The 19,904-nt window shown below is 47.5% G+C and overlaps 1 protein-coding gene across 1 annotated transcript in view; it reads right to left on the reverse strand.

Annotated features, from left to right (window-relative positions):
• Positions 1-578: 578 nt before the first annotated feature.
• SMTN (smoothelin) overlaps positions 579-19,904 on the reverse strand; it is a 269,740-nt gene continuing 250,414 nt past the window's right edge. The window contains exon 19 of the mRNA XM_082260465.1: positions 579-1,355. Within this exon, the coding sequence (XP_082116591.1) occupies positions 1,205-1,355 (151 nt within the window). The 3' untranslated portion in view covers positions 579-1,204. The remainder of the gene's footprint in view (positions 1,356-19,904) is intronic.

A 19,904-nucleotide genomic window follows, 5' to 3' on the forward strand; every position in this document is an offset into this window, starting at 1 on the left:
GTAGGTGCCAGGTTCCCTGAGCCCAAGGCACCTATGTAATACAGGCATACCGCGCTTTACGTACACTTGCGAGTACGGACACATTGGAGTCTATGGGAAATCTTGGTCAGCTTGACATGGCACTGCTCCTGGGTTTGAACATTAGCATCTATGGGAAATCTTGGTCCGCTTGACATGGCACTGCTCCCGAACCTTAAGTGGCAGCGTCACCAAACTTGGGGAGCAGGGTGAGGGGACCCAGGACTACAACATATCTGATTTTGGGATTGGCCAGCTTGCCTTGGTAATCGATAATGTCGTAGTCCTGGATCCCCTTAAAATGTTTCCCAAGTTTGGTGTTCCTGTCACTTGCGGTTCAGGAGCAGTGCCATGTCAATATGACCAAGATTTCCTATAGACGCCAATGTTAAAAACCAGGAACAGTGCCATGTCAAGCTGACCAAGATTTCCCATAGAGATAGTGTATTTACATGCATTGAGAAGTGAAAAAAGGTGTTGCTTCACTTGAAGTACAATTTAATTTTACATACATGCTCTGGTCCCATTGTGTACTTAAAAGTGGGGTATGCCTGTACTACTTTTCGCAGTTTTCATAAAAATAAACATTTCTTTACTGTTGCACAAAATTCTGATTAGATATTCTCTATAGTTGGTACCGCTGTCATGCATTTCAATAGTAAAAGAGGTTATTTCTTCAGACCTGAGTGCTTCTAGCTCCATTCCAGAAACTCCTGCAGCGCAGACAACCAGTGAATTGTGCAAGATAGCTGAAAGCTATGGGACTCTGGTGACTGTTCTATAGCTTGTGGTTGTTATAAAGTTCCAGCGCTTACCTGGTGCTATATTTAAAATACTATCTAAATATATTAAATCTGTGGAAGGGGAAAGGGATGGAAGGTAGTGATAGATTCCTACCAGCACAGCACTTGATAACTGCCTAAGTACTTCCATAGGGATACAGTGCATTGCATGGCAATGTATTAAAAGGCTCTGCACACACGCAAGTTAGGGTGAAGAGGCGTAAACAAAAGCAGAGTCATATATACAGTCAGTAACTCCAAGAAACAGGTTGTTAACAGTACAACATAACCCCAACAAATGTCTTTCAAGTGATCCTGGGGTTACTTGTGAAGTTGTGCAGTGGCATTAGCTGCACGGTGCTGGTGCTGTGCCAGGAGACGTCAAGGGAGACTACAGGGGTTTTTTAAAATTCACTCTTGCGTAGACGCATCTCATGCCGCCTCAGGTGGTTGAATAAGGACTGGACATAGGTGAAAACGCACTTTGAATCTGGCTTCCTCCCCATTATCATCATGTCCTCGACTTCCACCAGTGGGACGCAGTCCACGAGATACCTGTTACAAGAACACTATGGTGAGAACAGAGTAGAAGATGCTCATGAGGGTGAAAAATTGAAAATTTTGAGCAGAAAAATACAAAAGGAAAGCAAGAAGACTATAAAGAGGACTAAATAAATATACAAAACAGAAGATGAAAAAGAGAAGAACACAAATTAATTTTCCTGGCGTCTAAGGCCTGGTTTACACCTATGTGGATTTCAGTTGATGCATTTTCCGTTTTTTAATACATGTTTTAGATCCATTGAAGTCTATGGAACCAAAATGTACAACCTGCTGGTCCTTTCCAAAAAATGCACAGATGTGAACGTGATCCAAAGGAAACCATGTTAAATGGATTGCAGTATGTTTCTGCAAAACTGAAAACGCACTAAAAAATGCATTGGTGTGAACCGGGCCTAAAAAAGTTCAATTTACACAGTTCTAGATAAATCTAGTTTATATCTATATCTCTATCTATCTATCTATCTAAAAAACACCTTTTCACCTGCCTAAACAGAGTCCCTTTTCTAAAGGCTACTAAGGGATATACAGTATTTAAAAAGCAGTCAATGTGAAATTCACTGAAAATTGCCCGCAGGTAAACCTGCCTGGTGCGTGAGCTTTAAAATTACTGATTAATTCACCTGCAGAGAATGTTTGGGAAATATCACACTGACTTCTATTTAAGAATGCTCCTAAGCAAATAGAACATGAAATACCAACACTTTAATTATTTTATATAGAAAGGCTGACTGTACGTAGATGCTCACTAAAATGAGCAGGTTTAAACTCTATATAACTATATAGAATACTTGGAGGGAAGACTGACATGACTGCAATAGCAGAGAAGTGAATCCGGTTAAAGTAGAACTATGGGCAAGATTTTGGGTTATAACCAGTCAGATTTTTTTTAACCATCTGTGTCCCATTACGGAGATTTCCCTTCACTTCCTGTCTCATAGACAAAAGGAAAGAGACAAGAGGAAATCCTTGGAAATTAAAAAGGAATTCCTTGGGGAACCCCAGGTCACCAGAACTAGTGACCCCATTGGAAGATTTTCCCTCTATTACTTTTTTAGTGACAACCCAAGACTTGGTATTTTCTTTTACTTTCAATAATAATGGTAAACAAGACAAATAGAGAGGGTGAATCTCCCTAACAGGGCACAGACCGCAATAAAACCTGACAGGTGTTCTAATCCCTCTCCACTTTATTCAAAATGTTAAAAAAAAACATTTCCTTTAGGCTACATTCACACCTGAGCGTAGTGTTTTCGCGCGTTTTTTTACCGCGATTTACAGGCGTTTTTAGATTAGAGACCAATAGAAAACGCCTGTAATCTGCCCAAAAAGAAGCTCAAGTACTTTTTTGAGCATTGGGCGTTTTGCTCACAGCGTCAAAACGCTCAGATGTGAACAGGGGCCATTGAAATGAATAGGATTTGTCTTGTTGGGCGTTTTGAGAGCTGATCCTAGAGCAGAAAAATGCCCCAAAAACACCCCAAAATGCCTACATGTGAACGGAGCCTTAGTTATCCCTTAATAGTTTAAAGAATAGTCTCACACTGTTCAAGCTGAAGTTTAGCTAAGGGGGACAAAAAAAAAACAAAAAAACCTACAGCTTTAATCACATCACTCTGTAAAATAAAATGTTTTATGTTGTGCTGGCAGCTGGACCCTATAGAAATCTGTGAGGGGATGCCTGTCCTCTTCCTGTTCCTGAACTTCTACTGTTGCAGTGGTTAACCACTTCAGTTTTTCAGGCAAAAAAGAAATATAAATGGTGTGATGGGAGCACGTCCCCTCCCTTTCTCCTCCTACACTATATTGTCAAAAGTATTGGGACACCTGCCTTTATACACACACTTTAATGGAATTCCAGTCTTAGTCCATATGGTTCAATATTGAGTTGGACCATCCTTTGCAGCTATAATAGCTCAATATTGAACCCTACAGACTAAGACTGGGATGCCATTTAAGTTCATGTGCATCTAAAAGGCAGGCGTCCCAATACTTTGACAATATAGTGTACATTTTTTCACTGATTCTACTGCCTGTAACACAATCTGTGAGTGAACTCTTGTAAGTACTCCATGAAAGCACTTTTCTCAATGGAAAAGGAGGAAGGAAGGGACCATTAGACAAGCCTTACTGCTGTTCTGCCTAAAAAACCTAAAGCTGTTAACCATTGTAGCAGCAGAAGTTCATAGACCGGAATAGGACAGGCACCCCTGCAGTGAAGCTTTCTCCAGGATCCAGCTGCCTGCACATTGTGGAACATACTTCTTAAAAGGTAAGTGATGTGAGCAAAGCTATAGGGTTAAGTTGTTTTTTTGGCTAAACTTGAGCTTAAAAGGGAACCTACAAGCAAAGAAATATAAAAGTGTTTTTTTTTTTCAAAAGGTGAGTGATATGGGTCTGTCATCCTGATCCTGAATTCCTTACTTGCATTCTTGATCTAGTGACTCTAGGTGATAAAGGTAGAATAAAGAGAAGAGTGCTAGGGCATGCACTTTTTTACATATTAGAGGGATGTGACCACATGCAACAATTGTCATTCTCAGTGAACCATCTGAAGACTGCTATAAATCTTTCTTGCACATATTTGCATTTGTTTTGTAATATAAGTGATTTTTTTCTGGTGAGCAACTACACAACCACAACCATTTGACATATGGAGAAGAATCACTAACCTGCACTGAACTAAAAAGGAAGGTAGATCGTGAAATTACTATATATATATATATATATATATATATATATATATATATATATATATATATATATATATATACACACACACACACACACACACACACATACATACATATATATATATATATATATATATATATATATATATATACATACACACACATACACACACAAAATTTAGTACATCCCTCACATTTTTGTAAATATTTTATTATATCTTTTCATGTGACAACACAGAAGAAATGTCACTTTGCTACAATGTAAAGTAGTGAGTGTATAGCTTGTATGACGATGTAACTAAATAAACTAAACACACAGCCATTAAGGTCTAAACCGCTGGCAACAAAAGTGAGTACAGTACACCCCTAAGTGAAAATTTCCAAATTGGGCCCAAAGTGTCAATATTTTGTGTGGCCACCATTATTTTCCAGCACTGCCTTAACCCTTCTGGGCATGGAGTTCACCAGAGCTTCACAGGTTGCCACTGGAGTCCTCTTCCACTCCTCCATGACGACATCATGGAGCTGGTGGATGTTTTAGACCCTGCACTCCTCCACCTTCCGTTTGAGGATGCCCCACAGATGCTCAATAGGGTTTAGGTCTGGAGACATGCTTGGCCAGTCCATCACCTTTAGCCTTCGCTTCTTTAGCAAGGCTGTGGTCGTCTTGGAGGGGTTTGGGGTCGTTATGTTAGAATACTGCCCTGTGACCCAGTCTCCAAAGGGAGGGGGATCATGCTCTGCTTCAGTAGGTCAGCGTACATGTTGGTATTCAAGGTTCCCCTAATGAGCTGTAGCTCCCCAGTGCCGGCGGCACTCATGCAGCCCCAGACCATGACACTCCCACCACCATGCTTGACTGTAGGCAAGACACACTTGTCTTTGTACTCCTCACCTGGTTGCCGCCACACATGCTTGACACCATCTGAACCAAAAAATTGTATCTTGGTCTCATCAGACCACAGGACATGGTTCCAGTAATCCATGTCTTTAGTCTGTTTGTCTTCAGTAAACTGTTTGCAGGCTTTCTTGTGCATCATCTTTAGAAGAGGCTTCCTTCTGGGACAACAGACAGACCAACATGCAGACCAATTTGATGCAGTGTACGGCGTATGGTCTGAGCACTGACAGGCTGACCCCCCATCCCTTCAACATCTGCAGCAATGCTGGCAGCACTTATACGTCTATTTCCCAAAGACAACCTCTGGATAGGACGCTGAGCACATGCACTCAACTTCTTTGGTCAAATATGGAGAGGCCTGTTCTGAGTGGAACCTGTCCTGTTAAACCGCTGTATGGTCTTGGCCACCACGCTGCAGCTCAGTTTTAGGGTCTTGGCAATCTTATAATAGCCTAGACCATCTTTATGTAGAGCAACAATTTTTTTTTCCAGATCCCCAGAGATTTTTTGCCATGGGGTGCCATGTTAAACATCCAGTGACCATTATGAGAGAGTGAGAGCGATGGCACCAAATTTAACACACCTACTCCCCATTCACACCTGGGACCTTGTAACACTAACGAGTCACATGACACCGGGGAGGGGAAATGGCTAATTGGGCCCATGTTGGACATTTTCACTTAGGGGTGTACTCACTTTTCTTGCCAGCGATTTAGACATTAATGGCTGTGTGTTGAGTTATTTTGAGGAGACAACAAATTTACACTGTTAAACAAGCTGTACACTCACTACTTTACTTTTGCACTGTAGCAAAGTGTCATTTCTTCAGTGTTGTCACATGAAAAAATAAAATATTTACAAAGGTTAGGGGTGTACTCACTTTTGTGAGATACTGTATATACATTTTTTTTTAAACACACACACCTATACATACACACTTTGAATTCAACTATACAATCTGTAAGTCCATTGCAGGTCACTGACCACTTCTGAAACTCTGCTCGCTCTATGGCTCAGTTCACACACCTGTGTTTAATGCTTTTTTGCAGAAACAGACTACAGTCCATTTAACATGGTCTCCTATGTGACACGTTCACGTCTGATTTTTTCAGGCGCTGACATTTTTGAAAAGGATCAGGGACTTTCTTTAAAAGCAAAATGGTGCGTTTTTGGTTCAATAGACTCATGGAGAAGCTGCAGAAAAGCATGCCGTGCGGTTATACTCCCAATTTGCATTTTTTAATCCACCAAATTGGGGAAAAAAAAAAAAAAAAAATAATAAAAAAAAAAGCATAAAAAAATAAGTGCAAAACACATCAATAAACGCGTGAAAAATGCATAAAAAACTTGTGCAAAAATGCACTGCAGAAATGGATCAAAAGCGAATTGCATAGGTGTGAACCAACCCTATCTGAGCCAGTTCAGTACCGGCAGCCTATGAGCAGTCCTGCGCATTCATACATTAACCACTTCCAGTCCGTGCAAGTTCTGACATTCCTCTCCTACATGCAAGAAAAACTGGATTTTTGACTTCTCGTAAAATCCATTTCTCTTAAGTTCATTGACAGACGCAGCGCCATATTCTTCTTGACCATTGGGTTATGCTGTCCCCTACAGGAGTAAGACACTAGGCAGGAAAAAAAAAAGAACCTTACCACGTCTATGGGGGAGTCCCTGCAGGCATACACCCACACACTCTGCTATAGCCTTCAGTTTTGTTGCAAGCAGTGTTTAGAAGAAAAAAAAACCCCATCCCACTCATAATTAGAGGGGCGGGTGCAGAGTCTGTCAATGAACTGCAGAGAAAATGATTTTACGGCAAGTCAAAAATCAAGGTTCTCTATCGTTCATTGACAGACGCAGCTCCATATTCTTCTTGACCATTGGGACGTCCCAAAGCAGTATTTGCATGAGCGGCGGGAAAAAAAACGCAGAAAAGAACATCCAATTCCCCAAAGGCTAATCTTAGCCAACCAGTGAACATGGAGCTCAACCAGGAACAACTGGAGCTCACCTAGAAAAAATACACCCTCAAAGAGAATGTTTTCTCTTTTAAACAGCAGCCTGCAAAATCTTGCGTCCAAAAGAAGCATCCGAAGGTGCCAACACATGTATTTTGTAGAATTTTGTGAACGTGTGCACAGACGACCAAGTTGCCGCCTTGCAAACTTGCATCACTGACGCCTGATGGTGAAAAGTCCAAGAGGCACTCAGTGCCCTAGTAGAATGCGCCTTCACAGGGAAAGGAGGAACCTGACCCTTCAGTGAATAAGCCTGAACCACCGTCTATCTGATCCATCTGGATATGGTCGCAGCAGACTCAGCCAATCCCTTTCGAGGTCCTTCGGCGAGGACAAAGTCTAGTTTCCTGAAAGATTCAGTAGACGCCACGTAAACAAACTGCCCAAACCACATCAAAAGAAAGCTAAGCAGATTCCTTAGGATGCTTGGGCCTAGGACAGAGTGAAGGCCGCACAAGGTCTTCATTCAGATGGAAATCAGAAACCACCTTAGGAAGAAACGACTGGTTGGGTCGAAGTACGACTATCTCTGTGGACCACCAGATAAGGTGAATGGCAGGACAGCGCCGCCAATTCAGATACTCTGTGGGCAGAAGTAATAGCCACCAAAAAAGGCAACCTTCTGAGACAGTGTAAGCAGAGGAATCTCCCTAATGTTCTCAAAAGGAGGTTTTTGAAGAGGAAGAACAGACAATACCAAATTAAGATCCCACGGAGGTAACGGGGATCGACTAGGAGGAGCCATATGGCAAATGCCTTGTACAGAAGTACGAATGAAGGCACGCATAGCCAAAGGACGTTGGAAAAACACAGCCAAAGGCGACACTTGACCTTTGATCGTGTCCAAAGCCAACCACTGTTCGACGCCTTTATTAAGAAAGGTCAAAATCCTACCTAGCCACCGAAAAAGGCGAGGCTGCACCTTCAGCAATTCGCACCATGAGATGTACGATTTCCACGTACAATGATAGATCTTCCTAGAAATAGACTTTCTGGCCTTCAACAGTGTTGGAACCACCGAGTCAGAAAGACCTCTTTTCTTCAACACCTGGCTTTCAACAGCCAAGTCGTTAAAGCCAGTGACTGTTAAAGCAGGATGGAAGATTGACCCTTGAGACAGTAGATCTTCTCTGAGAGGAAGTCTCCAAGGAGCATCGGCGACCAACATTACCGGATCTGCGTACTAAGACCAGCAAGGCCAGTCTGGGGCCACCAGATTGACCAGAATCCCTTCCACCTCTATGCTGCGCAGAAGCCACGGCCGGAGTTTCAGAGGAGGGAACGCATAGATCAGCAGATATTGACCCCAAAGGAGCCACAGTGCATCTGTGGTGTCGGCCAGAGGATCCTGCGACTTGGCTACAAACCTAAACCTTCTTGCTGAGTCGAGAAGCTAACAGGTCAACGTCGGGGGTCCCCCACCAGTTACACAGGAGGGGAAACACCTCTGGGTGCAGAGGCGGAGTCCTGAGTTGTCCCCCTGATCCATCACCTGACAACTCAGGACTCCGCCTGCCAGTTTTCCACACCTGGGATGTGCAGAAACTTTTCCACCCATTTCAGGTTATCAGCCACCTCCCGGGCCTCCAAGACACTCTTGGTGCCCCTTTGATGATTGATGTAAGCCACAGTCGTGGCATTTTCTGATTGAATCCAGACTGGACAACCCTCTAAACCAGTGGTTCTCAACTCTGGGATCCACTAACAGGCCAGATTTTAGGTATTACCCTGGGGAGATGCAGACTAGAATACTGCAATCACTGAGCAGCAAATTAGATCACCTGCGATGTAATTTAGTTATCTTGCAAACCTGGCCTGTTGGTGGGTCCCGAGGACCGGAGTTGAGAACCACTGCTCTAAACGATTCATCCAGTGACTCAGGCAAAGCTTCATCGCTCTGAGTTCCAGAATATTGATCTGAACTCTTCTACTGTCCAGGACCCCTGGACACACAGCTTTTCCAGCACTCCTCCCCAGCCGGACAGGCTGGCGTCTGTAGTTACCACAGTCCAATACAGTGGGAGGAAGGACTTGCCCTAGCGTAGTGCTAACAAGTGAAGCCACCATAGTAGAGCAGTCTGTGTTGTGACTCAACCGAATCATAGTGTTCAAAGATTGTAGATATTTGTTCCATTTGACAAAAATCTCCCTTTGTAAGGGTCTCTTGTGGAACTGAGCAAACCGCAGACGAATCGCCCCCTGCAACTTTTGCAGTTCGTCTGGGGGAAGAAAAACCCTCGCCGAAGCGGAGTCTTGAGTCAGGCCCAGATAATTCAGGTTTTAGGATGGTACCAGGGCAGATTTTTTTAAATTGATGTTTCAACCGAACTCTTGCAGAGTCCGTACAATGAGTGTCAAGTCGCCCAACAGGGCTGAATGGGAGTCTGCTCTTGAGAGGAGATCGTCCAGGTAACCCAGTACCGTAATCCCCCGCAGTAATACAATACCAGAGCCAACACCTTTGTGAAGACCCTGGGGGCGGAGGTGAGACCAAAAGGGTAATACAACAAATTGATAATGCTCCTCTCCTACAGCGGAAGCAAAGAAAATGCTGGTGTCCAGCATAGATAGGGATGTGTAGATATGCGTCCTTGATATCTATAGGAGGCCAAAAAATCCCCTTGGTGTAGAGACGCCACTACAGTTCGAATGGACTCCATTCGCAACTTCTGTACCCGCACAATGATTCAGAGCCTTGAGGTCCAGGATTTGGCATACTTTACCTTCTTTCCTGGGCACAGTGAACAGGTTTGAATAGAACCCCTGAAAGTGTTCACGAGAAGGAACCAGCACAATCACCCATCAACAGCAGATCTTGTACCGCCTCTCGTAGATCCCCTAACCGGTCTGGAGATAGGCGTAGATTGGATGGGAAGAACCTGTCCGACGGTCGAGACCGGAATTCGAGCTTGTAACCCGATTGGATCAGTTCATGGACCCACTTGTCCTGAATAAAGGAAGTCCATGGTTCCGGAAAGAAGCAAAGAGGCCCCCTCCCCACCCAAATATGAGTGAGGGCGTCCCTTCATGCAGATGGGGGGGATTTGTCTGCAGGTCTGGATTGGCCTGTTCTTCGCTTACCCGACCATGTCTTCTTGGAGCCTCCAGGAGACCTAAATGGCTTTGATCCTTTCTCCTGCGTGCCAGAGGCACGAAAGGGCCGCCTGTAGGCTGTGAAATAAGGCCCCTGTCTATTACGCAGTGACCTGCCCTTGGCGGACTGAGGAAGAAAAGTACTCTTCCCGCCTGTGAGCCCTTTGATTAACTCATCCAATGAGGAACCAAAACAAATGGTCTCCCGAAAAGGGGAGATCTGATAGAGCCTTTTTAAAAGCCTGATCTGCAGAACAGCTTTTTAGCCACACCGTGCGTCTAATAGCTACCCCCACCGTGGACACTCTGGCTACCAGGGGGGCCGTATCTAGTGACGCATCACATATAGATAATCGTGCTTGGACCATCTGGTCCGTTAGCTCAGTCAGACCCAGAGAGCGCTATTCTGTTTCCAAGTCACTTTTTAGTAAATTTGCCTATTCCGTTATGGTCTGGGAGACCAAAGTGATCATGAAGATCGGTTTAAGTATTTAGCCCGCTACCATGTGTAAGTGGCGGGACAAAGACGCAATCAGTCTATCCACAGGGTCTGTAAAGACTGGGGAAACACAGTAAATTTGTTCAGTCTGGAAACCGGATGGTCCACCTTCGGTGGTAGGGCCGACAATGCGTCCGCGAATGGGTAGCGCCTTTTAAAATGCTTAGGCACCACTAACATCCGTTTGATGCGCCCCCACTGTTTGTTGACAATCTTGTCAAAAAGTTCCGGACAAGGAAAAAACGAAATTTTTGTAAAATCTTACCTGTAAAATGCCTTTCTCTGAGTCCTCCGACAGTCGCCGCCTCTTCATATTCGTCACAATGGGGTTATGACCTTTGCTCCGTAGGAGTAGCTAGGCAACAGAATATGTCAATATTAAGGCTTTTAACATATCCCACCCCCAGGGGGTGGTCCCCTCAGTCAATACCCTCCTACTTCCTGTATCCATACCTCAGTTTCAGTGGAATAGCAGTAGAGTATACAACCAAACCCCAAAAGAGGGGCGGGGGCGGCGACTGTCGGAGGACTCAGAGAAAGGACTTTTACAGGTAAGATTTTACAAAAATTCAGTTTTCTCTTACGTCCTCCGACAGTCGCCGCCTCTTCATATTCGTCACAATGGGGACGTCCCAAAGCAGTGCAAACATGAGGGGTGGGAAACGCAGTCGCGCCCAAAGGCAACGCCGTCTCCACATCAGAGAAAGGAACCTTACCAAGGGAAGGAAACCAGCTGGGCAGCATGAAAAAAGGTGCTCAACAGGAGCAACAACCCAGGAAAAAACAAATAACCTAGGGATAAAATTATATCCCAAACAGCCAAGGGCCCAAAACAAGGGACCCTAAGGAACTGCCGCACTAAGAACCTTGCGGCCAAAGGAAGCATCAGCCGATGCCTGAACATCCACCTTGTAGAACTTCGTGAAGGTGTGAACGGACGACCAAGTCGCCGCCTTACACACCTGGGCCACAGAAGCCTGATGATGACAGGCCCAAGACGTACTCCGAGACCTGGTAGAGTGCGCCTTCACAGGCATAGGAGGAACTTTTCCCTTCAAAGCATATGCCTGTTCAATGGTCTGTCTGATCCATTTGGCGATGGTAGAAGCCGACGCCGCCATGCCCTTCCGAGGACCCTCTGGAAGGACAAATAAGGAATCCGACTTGGGAAAGGATTCAGTCGATTTCAGGTAAACCCCGATCGCCCGAACAACATCCAGGGAGTGCAAATCCACCTCCTTCGGATGCTTGGGCTTCGCGCAGAGCGAAGGTAGGACAATATCCTCATTGAGGTGAAAATCCGAAATCCTCTCCGGAAGAAAAGAAGGATTAGGTCGCAAGACCACCTTATCCAAGTGAACGACCAGATACGGAGACCTGCAGGACAAAGCTGCCAGCTCCGACACCCGGCGAGCCGAAGTGATCGCCACCAAAAAGGCAACCTTCTTGGACAACATGGACAACGAGATCTTTCTGATCTGTTCAAAGGGAGCATGTCGTAACACGGACAGAACAAGATTCAAGTCCCAAGGAGGCAGGGGTTCCCTCCTAGGAGGGACCAGATGCCGCACCCCTTGGACAAAAGTGCTAACCAAGGAGTTAGATGCCACAGGACGTTGAAAAAGAACGGCCAACGCAGACACCTGACCCTTGATCGTAGCCAGCGCCAAACGCTGGTCAACACCCGTTTGAAGGAAGGACAACACCCTAGACACCGAGTACGTGCGAGGGGAATGCCCCCCTGGACTCACGGTAATAGACCTTCCCCGAGGAAGACTTCCTCGCGTTGATCAAAGTGTGAATGACCTCAGGGGAGAGACCCCTATCCTTCAGGACCTCGGTTTTAACAGCCAGGCCGTCAAAGCCAGCGACTGTAAAGCAGGATGGAATATCGGTCCTTGAGACAGGAGATCTTCTCGAAGAGGCAGACGCCACGGGGCGTCGACCGCCAGATTCACGAGGTCTGCGTATCAGGACCGGCGAGGGCAGTCCGGTGCCACAAGAATCACCGTGTGCGGTTCCGAGTTCAACCTGCGAAGGAACCTGGACAGCAGTTGAATCGGTGGAAATGCGTACAGCAGTCGGTACTGATGCCACGGAGCTACCAACACGTCTGACGCGTCTGCCCGAGGATCGCGTGTCCGTGCCACGAACCTTTTCACCTTGTTGTTCAGACGAGACACGAACAGGTCCACATCTGGAAGACCCCACTTTGCGCACAACATCTGGAAGACATCCGGGTGAAGTGACCATTCCCCCTGGTCCAAGGTCTGGCGACTCAGATAATCCGCCTGCCAGTTCTCCACCCCCGGAATGTGAACTGCCGTTATCGACGGGACGTGTGTCTCGGCCCAAGACAGAATGTCGGCCACCTCCCGAGCCGCCCGGGCACTCCTGGTGCCCCCTTGATGGTTGATGTAGGCCACCGCTGTGGCATTGTCCGTCTGCACCCGAACCGGACGGCCCTGTAGCCTGTCCGTCCAACGTCGAAGGCAGAGATTTACCGCTCGTAGTTCCAGAATGTTGATCGGAAGGGAGGATTCCTCCACCGACCAAGTTCCCTGGGCGGACAGAACGCCCAGAACACCACCCCAGCCCGACAGGCTGGCATCCGTGGTGACCACCGTCCATGAGAGAGGACGAAAAGACTTGCCCCCCGACACCGTCGGGGACTGGAGCCACCACAGAAGATCCCTTCTGGTGCGATGACTCAATGAAATCTGGAGTTCCAGAGATTGCGGTCGCCCGTCCCACCTGGACAGGACCTCCGCTTGGAGACCCCGCGTGTGAAACTGGGCGAAGGGAATCGCCTCGAAAGCCGAGACCATTAATCCCAAACAGCGCATGCACGTCCGGATGGACGAGCACGGAACGTCCCTGAGGGACCCGACTTCTTCCTGAAGAGACCTGAGTTTGTCTCCCGGCAGGAAGACCTTCGCCTGGACCGAGTCCAGAATCATCCCCAGGTAGGGAAGACGAACCGACCGGCACAGCGTCGATTTTGGAAAGTTTATCGTCCAAACAAACTCCTGCAGAGTCTGAATCGTGACGGACAGGTCTGACACCAGACCCTGGTTGGTCGCAGACCGAACCAGAATGTCGTCCAGATACCCCAGGACAGAGATGCCCTGGGCTCTCAACAAAGCCAGAACCGGTGCAAGCACCTTGGTGAACACCCGTGGAGCCGAAGCGAGCCCAAAAGGCAGCGCCACGAATTGGTAATGATCCTCCGCAATGGCGAATCGAAGGTACCTCTGGTCACCCTCGAAAATGGGGATGTGAAGATACGCATCCTTCAAGTCGATGGAGGCCATGAACTCCCCCTGAATCAGGGCAGCCACCACCGACCGCAGGGATTCCATGCGGAACTTGCGAACCCGCACAAAGCGGTTCAGAGCCTTCAAGTCCAGAATCGGACGCACCTTGCCCTCCTTCCTGGGCACGGTGAACAGATTGGAATAGAACCCCCGAAATCTGTCCCGATGAGGTACCGGAACCACTACTCCCTGAGCCCGCAGGTCCCGCACCGCCAGGTGCAGATCCCGCAAACGCTCCGGAGACAGTTGAAGATTTGAGGGAAAAAATCTGCTCTCCGGCCGAGAGAGAAACTCGATCTTGTAGCCAGATCAGAACCGGGTGAGGGCGCCCCTTCAGGCCGCACTGTTGTGGGCAGCGGATCAGGACTGGCCGGACTTCTGCTTACCTGTCCACGGCTTCTTCTGGGGGCCTTGGCCTTTGAACGGCATACCCTTATAGTGCGACCGAAAGGCACGAAAGGAACCCTGAGAGGGCCGAAAAGAAGCGGTCTTCTTACCAGGAGCCGCCTTAGCCTTGTGGGATTGGGGCAAGAGCGTGCTCTTACCACCCGTGATCCCTTTAATCAGTGTATCCAAGGAATCGCCAAAAAGTCGAGATCCGTTATAGGGTAGATTAGCCAAGGTCTTGCGCGAAGACTGGTCCACAGACCAACACTTCAGCCAAATCAGGCGGCGTGACAACACCGCCACACTGTGCACACGTGCAGCCAACGGAACTATATCCAAGTCCGCATCACACAAATACATGACACCCTGATGAATTTGATCCACCATAGCCAACGTCTCTGGAGGGGCAGAGTCAGCCACCAGGACGCGCCTAAGCACCTGCGTCCAATTTGCGACAGCCTGAGCTGCCATAAGTGAAGCAAAAATAGCTTTGAGCATAGAACCGGTAACCGAATAAGTATGACGGGTAAGAGACTCCAGCCTCCTGTCCGTGGCATCCCGGAACACCGGCGTATCCTCAGCAGGAATCGCAGTAGACTTAATCGCAGTAGACTTATTCAAAACCGCTACCGCGTGATCCACCGGAGGTGGCACACACCAACGTTCATCAGTAGCGGGCGTGAAAGGATAACGCAGCTTGAACCTACTTGGCACAGCAAAAGGCTTCCGCAGATTGCGCCACTGTTCGCTAACAGCGCGCTTAAAATCATCAGTGCAAGGAAAAAACCTGTGCAGATCTGCGTCTCCGCTGCGTCCCATAGGAGGCTAAAACAGCAGGAGGACATGGCTCATCCTGCAAACGCAGTGTTTGTTTGATAGAAGCAACCAATTCATCCATGAGTGCAAGCCAGACGAGCCAGGGGGAGAATTATCAACCCCTTCCACCTCAGCCTCCACTTCTGATCCCACAAGATCCAGGGAGGAACGGGACCCCAGCCATAGCAGCCCCATCACCCTCACCCTCGCAATCAGAGGAAATTGAAACTCTGGGCCGTTTAGTGGATTGAGCAGCCACCAGCATTTGCACCTGAGCAGCAAGGTTAGCCACAACAGCAGCCAAATCACCCCCTGGGGGGGGGGGGGGAAGCAGCAGCCCCTTGGCTTCCCACCAAAGTGAGAGGAAATTTGCTTTCCTGAGAATCCATGCCCCCAAAAAAATGTTGCAGGAGAATAAAGGGTAACTGCCCCTTTAAAAGCGCGGTCAGCGCAGCCCACCGCACTCACACACCAGCACAAGCCGACCCCCACAGGGAAAAGCACAAACTCAGGCAAGGATTCAGGACAGAGGATAAAACCTGCAGAGACCACCGCTGCTGCCTCGATCGGTGCACCCAGGAGAAGAGGAAGTGATGCAATACAGGGCGCTCTATTGAAGCCTATGGAGGGCTACAAGAAAATGGCCGCCTGCAGTGTCAGCATGAGGCCGGAGCGATCGCCGCCAAAATGGCGGCGCTTGGCGCCGAAAACGCCGCTCCCGCCCACAGTGAAACACCAGTACACATGCAGTACAGTAAAAACAATGGCGGACCGCAGCAGCGGTCGCCGCAAGTATGCACAACATGATCCACATCATGCCCCGCAGCACACAGCCTGTCACACAGTAAAAGACAGCACACATTCTGACACAGAGACAGTGCAGTATAGCCCCCCTCCTTGCATTCCACAGAGTGCAGCTAAGACAGATAGGGAGTCCAACAGTGTGAACAGGGGCAGGGTTACACAGTCCCAGACTGACACCCCCCAAACAGACAGGTCCCCACACAGATACACTTACCTCCTAACTGGCGTGGGGAACCCGCACAAGCGATCAAGCCACTGCACATGGGACAGGGAGAGTCGCAGCCAGGACGCAGGAGAACTGCGGAGCGATACCGCAAGGCGTCCAGTGAGGTAGCCACCTCACCATAGCATCCCTGCAGCGAACAGGGATGGGTCGTTCATTGTGCCAGGAAAAATACCTGACTGAACGCTCGATGGCAGGCTGGGAAGCCACTGACCCACAACCTGCGACCAGGGGGGGGTCAGCCCGAGACCCAGCCCGCATGATCCTCTTTATCAGAAGGACTAACTAATGCTGACAAAAGTAACAGCTAAGAGAGAGAAAAAAACTCAAATAAAATCAAAAAAAGAGAAAAGGCTGAGACAAAATGCCCCAGCATAGAGACATCCAGCTACTCCTGACAAGCTAGACATTGAAACTGAGGTATGGATACAGGAAGTAGGAGGGTATTGACTGAGGGGACAACGCCCTGGGGGTGGGATATGTTAAAAGCCTTAATATTGACATATTCTGTTGCCTAGCTACTCCTACGGAGCAAAGGTCATAACCCCATTGTGACGAATATGAAGAGGAGGCGACTGTCGGAGGACGTAAGAGAAACCTTGCCCGATTTCTGGGATTTGCGTGTGCCAAAAGACACCTGCGTCCCTGACGCTGTAGAATCATTCGCCATTTTTAAACTTTCCCGCACTGACACCAAGTTCCTCTACCAGTGCGCTTTCCCTCGCGGCTGCAGACGAGGATATATATCGTCCTTCACCATCGGAGAGCGATGATGCAGATTCCCTCAGGGTGACATGCGTCCGAAGTGGCCATATCTACCTCAGAATCTGAGGATACAGGGGAGGACATAGGGCGCTTTTTACTAGTGGTATGTCTGATAATCACATCCACTTTTGGCACCAGGTTTTCCAAAACTGCCATTAAAGCAGACAGGGGTTGCGACCCGGAGGGCATCGCAATCGCAAGTAGGGGATCATTAGGTGAAATTTGTTCCTGGGACTCCGTTATGAACCCTGGAATATTGCAGTGTCACTTTAAGAAACTGCAAAAAAACAGACCGCACCGCTGCACCAGCGGTACTACAAGTCCCAGCCACTAGCACTGCAAATAGCAGGGTGAGTGAGGAAGACCTACAGGGACCCCAATAAACATACCACCAATCGATATGGAGGACAGGATCGTTCTGCTATGGTGAAAAAACGTTCTTTACAGGAAGAGAAAATACCTGGGTCATGCAATAGAGTAAAGGCCTAGCTGCTCCCTGCTGTCCAGCAATCACGGACTCCAAGAAAATGGCCGCCCAATGCATTCCTATGGGGAAACCACAAAAATATAGCCGTCCATGCATTTCTATTGGGGAAAACTTATACTGAGGCAGGACGCTTCTACAGGAAAATGGCGGCCCCCACGGAGCACCATGCGGTGTTCAGGACCCCTTAAGAGTTCCAAAAGATAAGTGGCATCGGGGGGTCCCCGGCAGGGACTCCCACCAGGATTACCACCCCCCCCATAGTTGCCTCAGCACGACCACCCCCTGAGGTAGGTACCTCTATGACTGGTGGGGAGGGAGGCCTTGGGGGAGCCTTGGCACCTACCCAGAGGCCAGGGGAAATGAGGGGTACCCGGGGGTCTGACTTTGCCAGGGAGGGGCCCACGTCCACCCCGAGACTGCCAGAGTTATGAGGGGAAATTTACTCAACATACCAACGATATCGGGTGGCGCCACTCCGGACAGACTACCTCTCCACTCCGGGTGGGGCTGCTGCCGGCCAAGGGGTACACTGCGACTCAGGCCACACCAGGTCGTGCATGTCCCGGCGATACGTTTCACTCGCGGGCCAGCCCGCGTCCATTGGGGCTCTGTCGTGGCGAGGCCTAGCGCTGAGCTATAACCTGCACACATTCGCTGGCCGGGCGATCTTAAGGATCTAGGATATCCAGTCCGAAACCCAGGCCGGTTGTTTAATGCAGTTCTCTCAGGAACTTAACTAGCTAACAAAAATTACATTTTTTAATAAAGGTTCCCTTTAAAAATAAAAGAACGCGCCAAGACCGAAGTCCCAGCCGGGAACTAGGTCCTACGCCTAAACTAGGCAGAAACAAACTGAAGGCTATAGCAGAGAGTATGGGTGTATGCCTGCAGGGACTGCCCTATAGGCATGGTAAAGTTTTTTTCCTGGCTAGTGTCCTACTCCTGTAGGGGGCAGCATAACCCAATGGTCAAGAAGACTATGGAGCTGCGTCTGTCAATGAACGATAGAGAAAAACATTTTTACTAGAAAACCTAGAACCCTTAAACGTTATACATTTTTTTTAAGCAGAGGCCCTAGAGAATAAAATGGTGGGTGCTGCGTATTTTTAAGTCACGATATTTGCACAGCAGTTCTTCAAATGCACATTTTTCAGAAAAAATATACTTTGAGTGCACAAAAACACAATACCCAATTGTTTGGTAAAATATAAAAGATGATGTTACGCTGAGTAACTAGATACCAAATATGTCATGCTTTAAAATTGCGGCTGCCTGTGGGACGCCATCAAATTACAGCACCTAAAAATCTCAATAGGCGACACTTTAAAAGCCTTTACAGGTTACCAGTTTGGAGTTGCATGGAAGGTCCGCTGCTAAAATTTTTGCTCTCGTTCTGGCGTTCGCAGCGATACCTCACGTGTGGAGCTATCGTGTTTAGATATGAGAGTGGGACCTATTTGCGCATGAGCACGGAGTACTTTAACTTATTTTCATTTTATAATATATTTTTTCAATTTATTTTATTTTTTTTACCTTAATTTTTTTTTTTTTTATCAACTTTATTACTATTACAAGGGGTGAACAACATCCCTTGTGTTAGCAAGGGCAGTGACCAGTTTCTTTTTATTGAGAGATCTGGGATAGATGAGACTCCAGATCTCTTCTCTAGCTTTCAAAGCATCGGATCAAATCAAGATCTGTTTGATCGGATGCTTTTAAAAGCCAGTAATCACTTGTTTACATGAGACCAAAATCCCATTGCTTCTGGTTTTTGACATCACACAGTGAGAGGAGCATCATCACTTCCGCTCACTGTGGCCCCAGGACACAGCACGGGAGAGCCTGGTAAAGGCTGCAGGAGGGGGATGGGACCCCTTCTGCCGCCTGTAAAAGTAATTCAGCTGCTCTATAAACTCTAGGATTACTTTCACTTTGTAGGGAATTGCCCGTCCAAGGATGTATATATACATATGTCGCATGAGAAATGGTTAAATGGCATTTTGCTATGAAAAAACTGGTCAGAGATTTCTTAGTTGCAGTTGGCTAGCTTGAACAAGTTTTGCCACATACAAGAACAAAGAATGCCCATGCTCTCAGTTCGTTCCTTTATTTTCTATAATTCAAGTGCATTGTGCATGTTCCAACCTTTGAGGTTACTTACCTGAATGATGAATTTTTCATCCCTTTTTAATCAATCACAGAAAGACTTCACATGTATGATTTTTATTTTAGGGGAGCACAAGGGGATCACAATTGCCTTCCTACAAACTTGTCCTTTCAACAGACATTTAGATCCGTGTATGGCAGTCCACTCTCAATTTGGCTGGTCCCTGCTGAACTGGCCAAATTTTATTCAGTGTATGGCCAGTTTAAACCTTAATCTGTGAAGGAGAGGAAAATAAAAGTGGGATTTCCACTTAATTGGAACCTGGTCAAACTGATGGGAGCAGCCACTCTGACTCAAGGACCACATACTAGTTCTGGGCAGTCATCTCACTTACCAGCTACCTGAACTGGCTCAAATGTACTGCCTTGGC

This window comes from Pelophylax lessonae, assembly GCF_965119305.1.
Source record: "Pelophylax lessonae genome assembly, chromosome: 1".
NCBI lineage: Eukaryota > Metazoa > Chordata > Amphibia > Anura > Ranidae > Pelophylax > Pelophylax lessonae.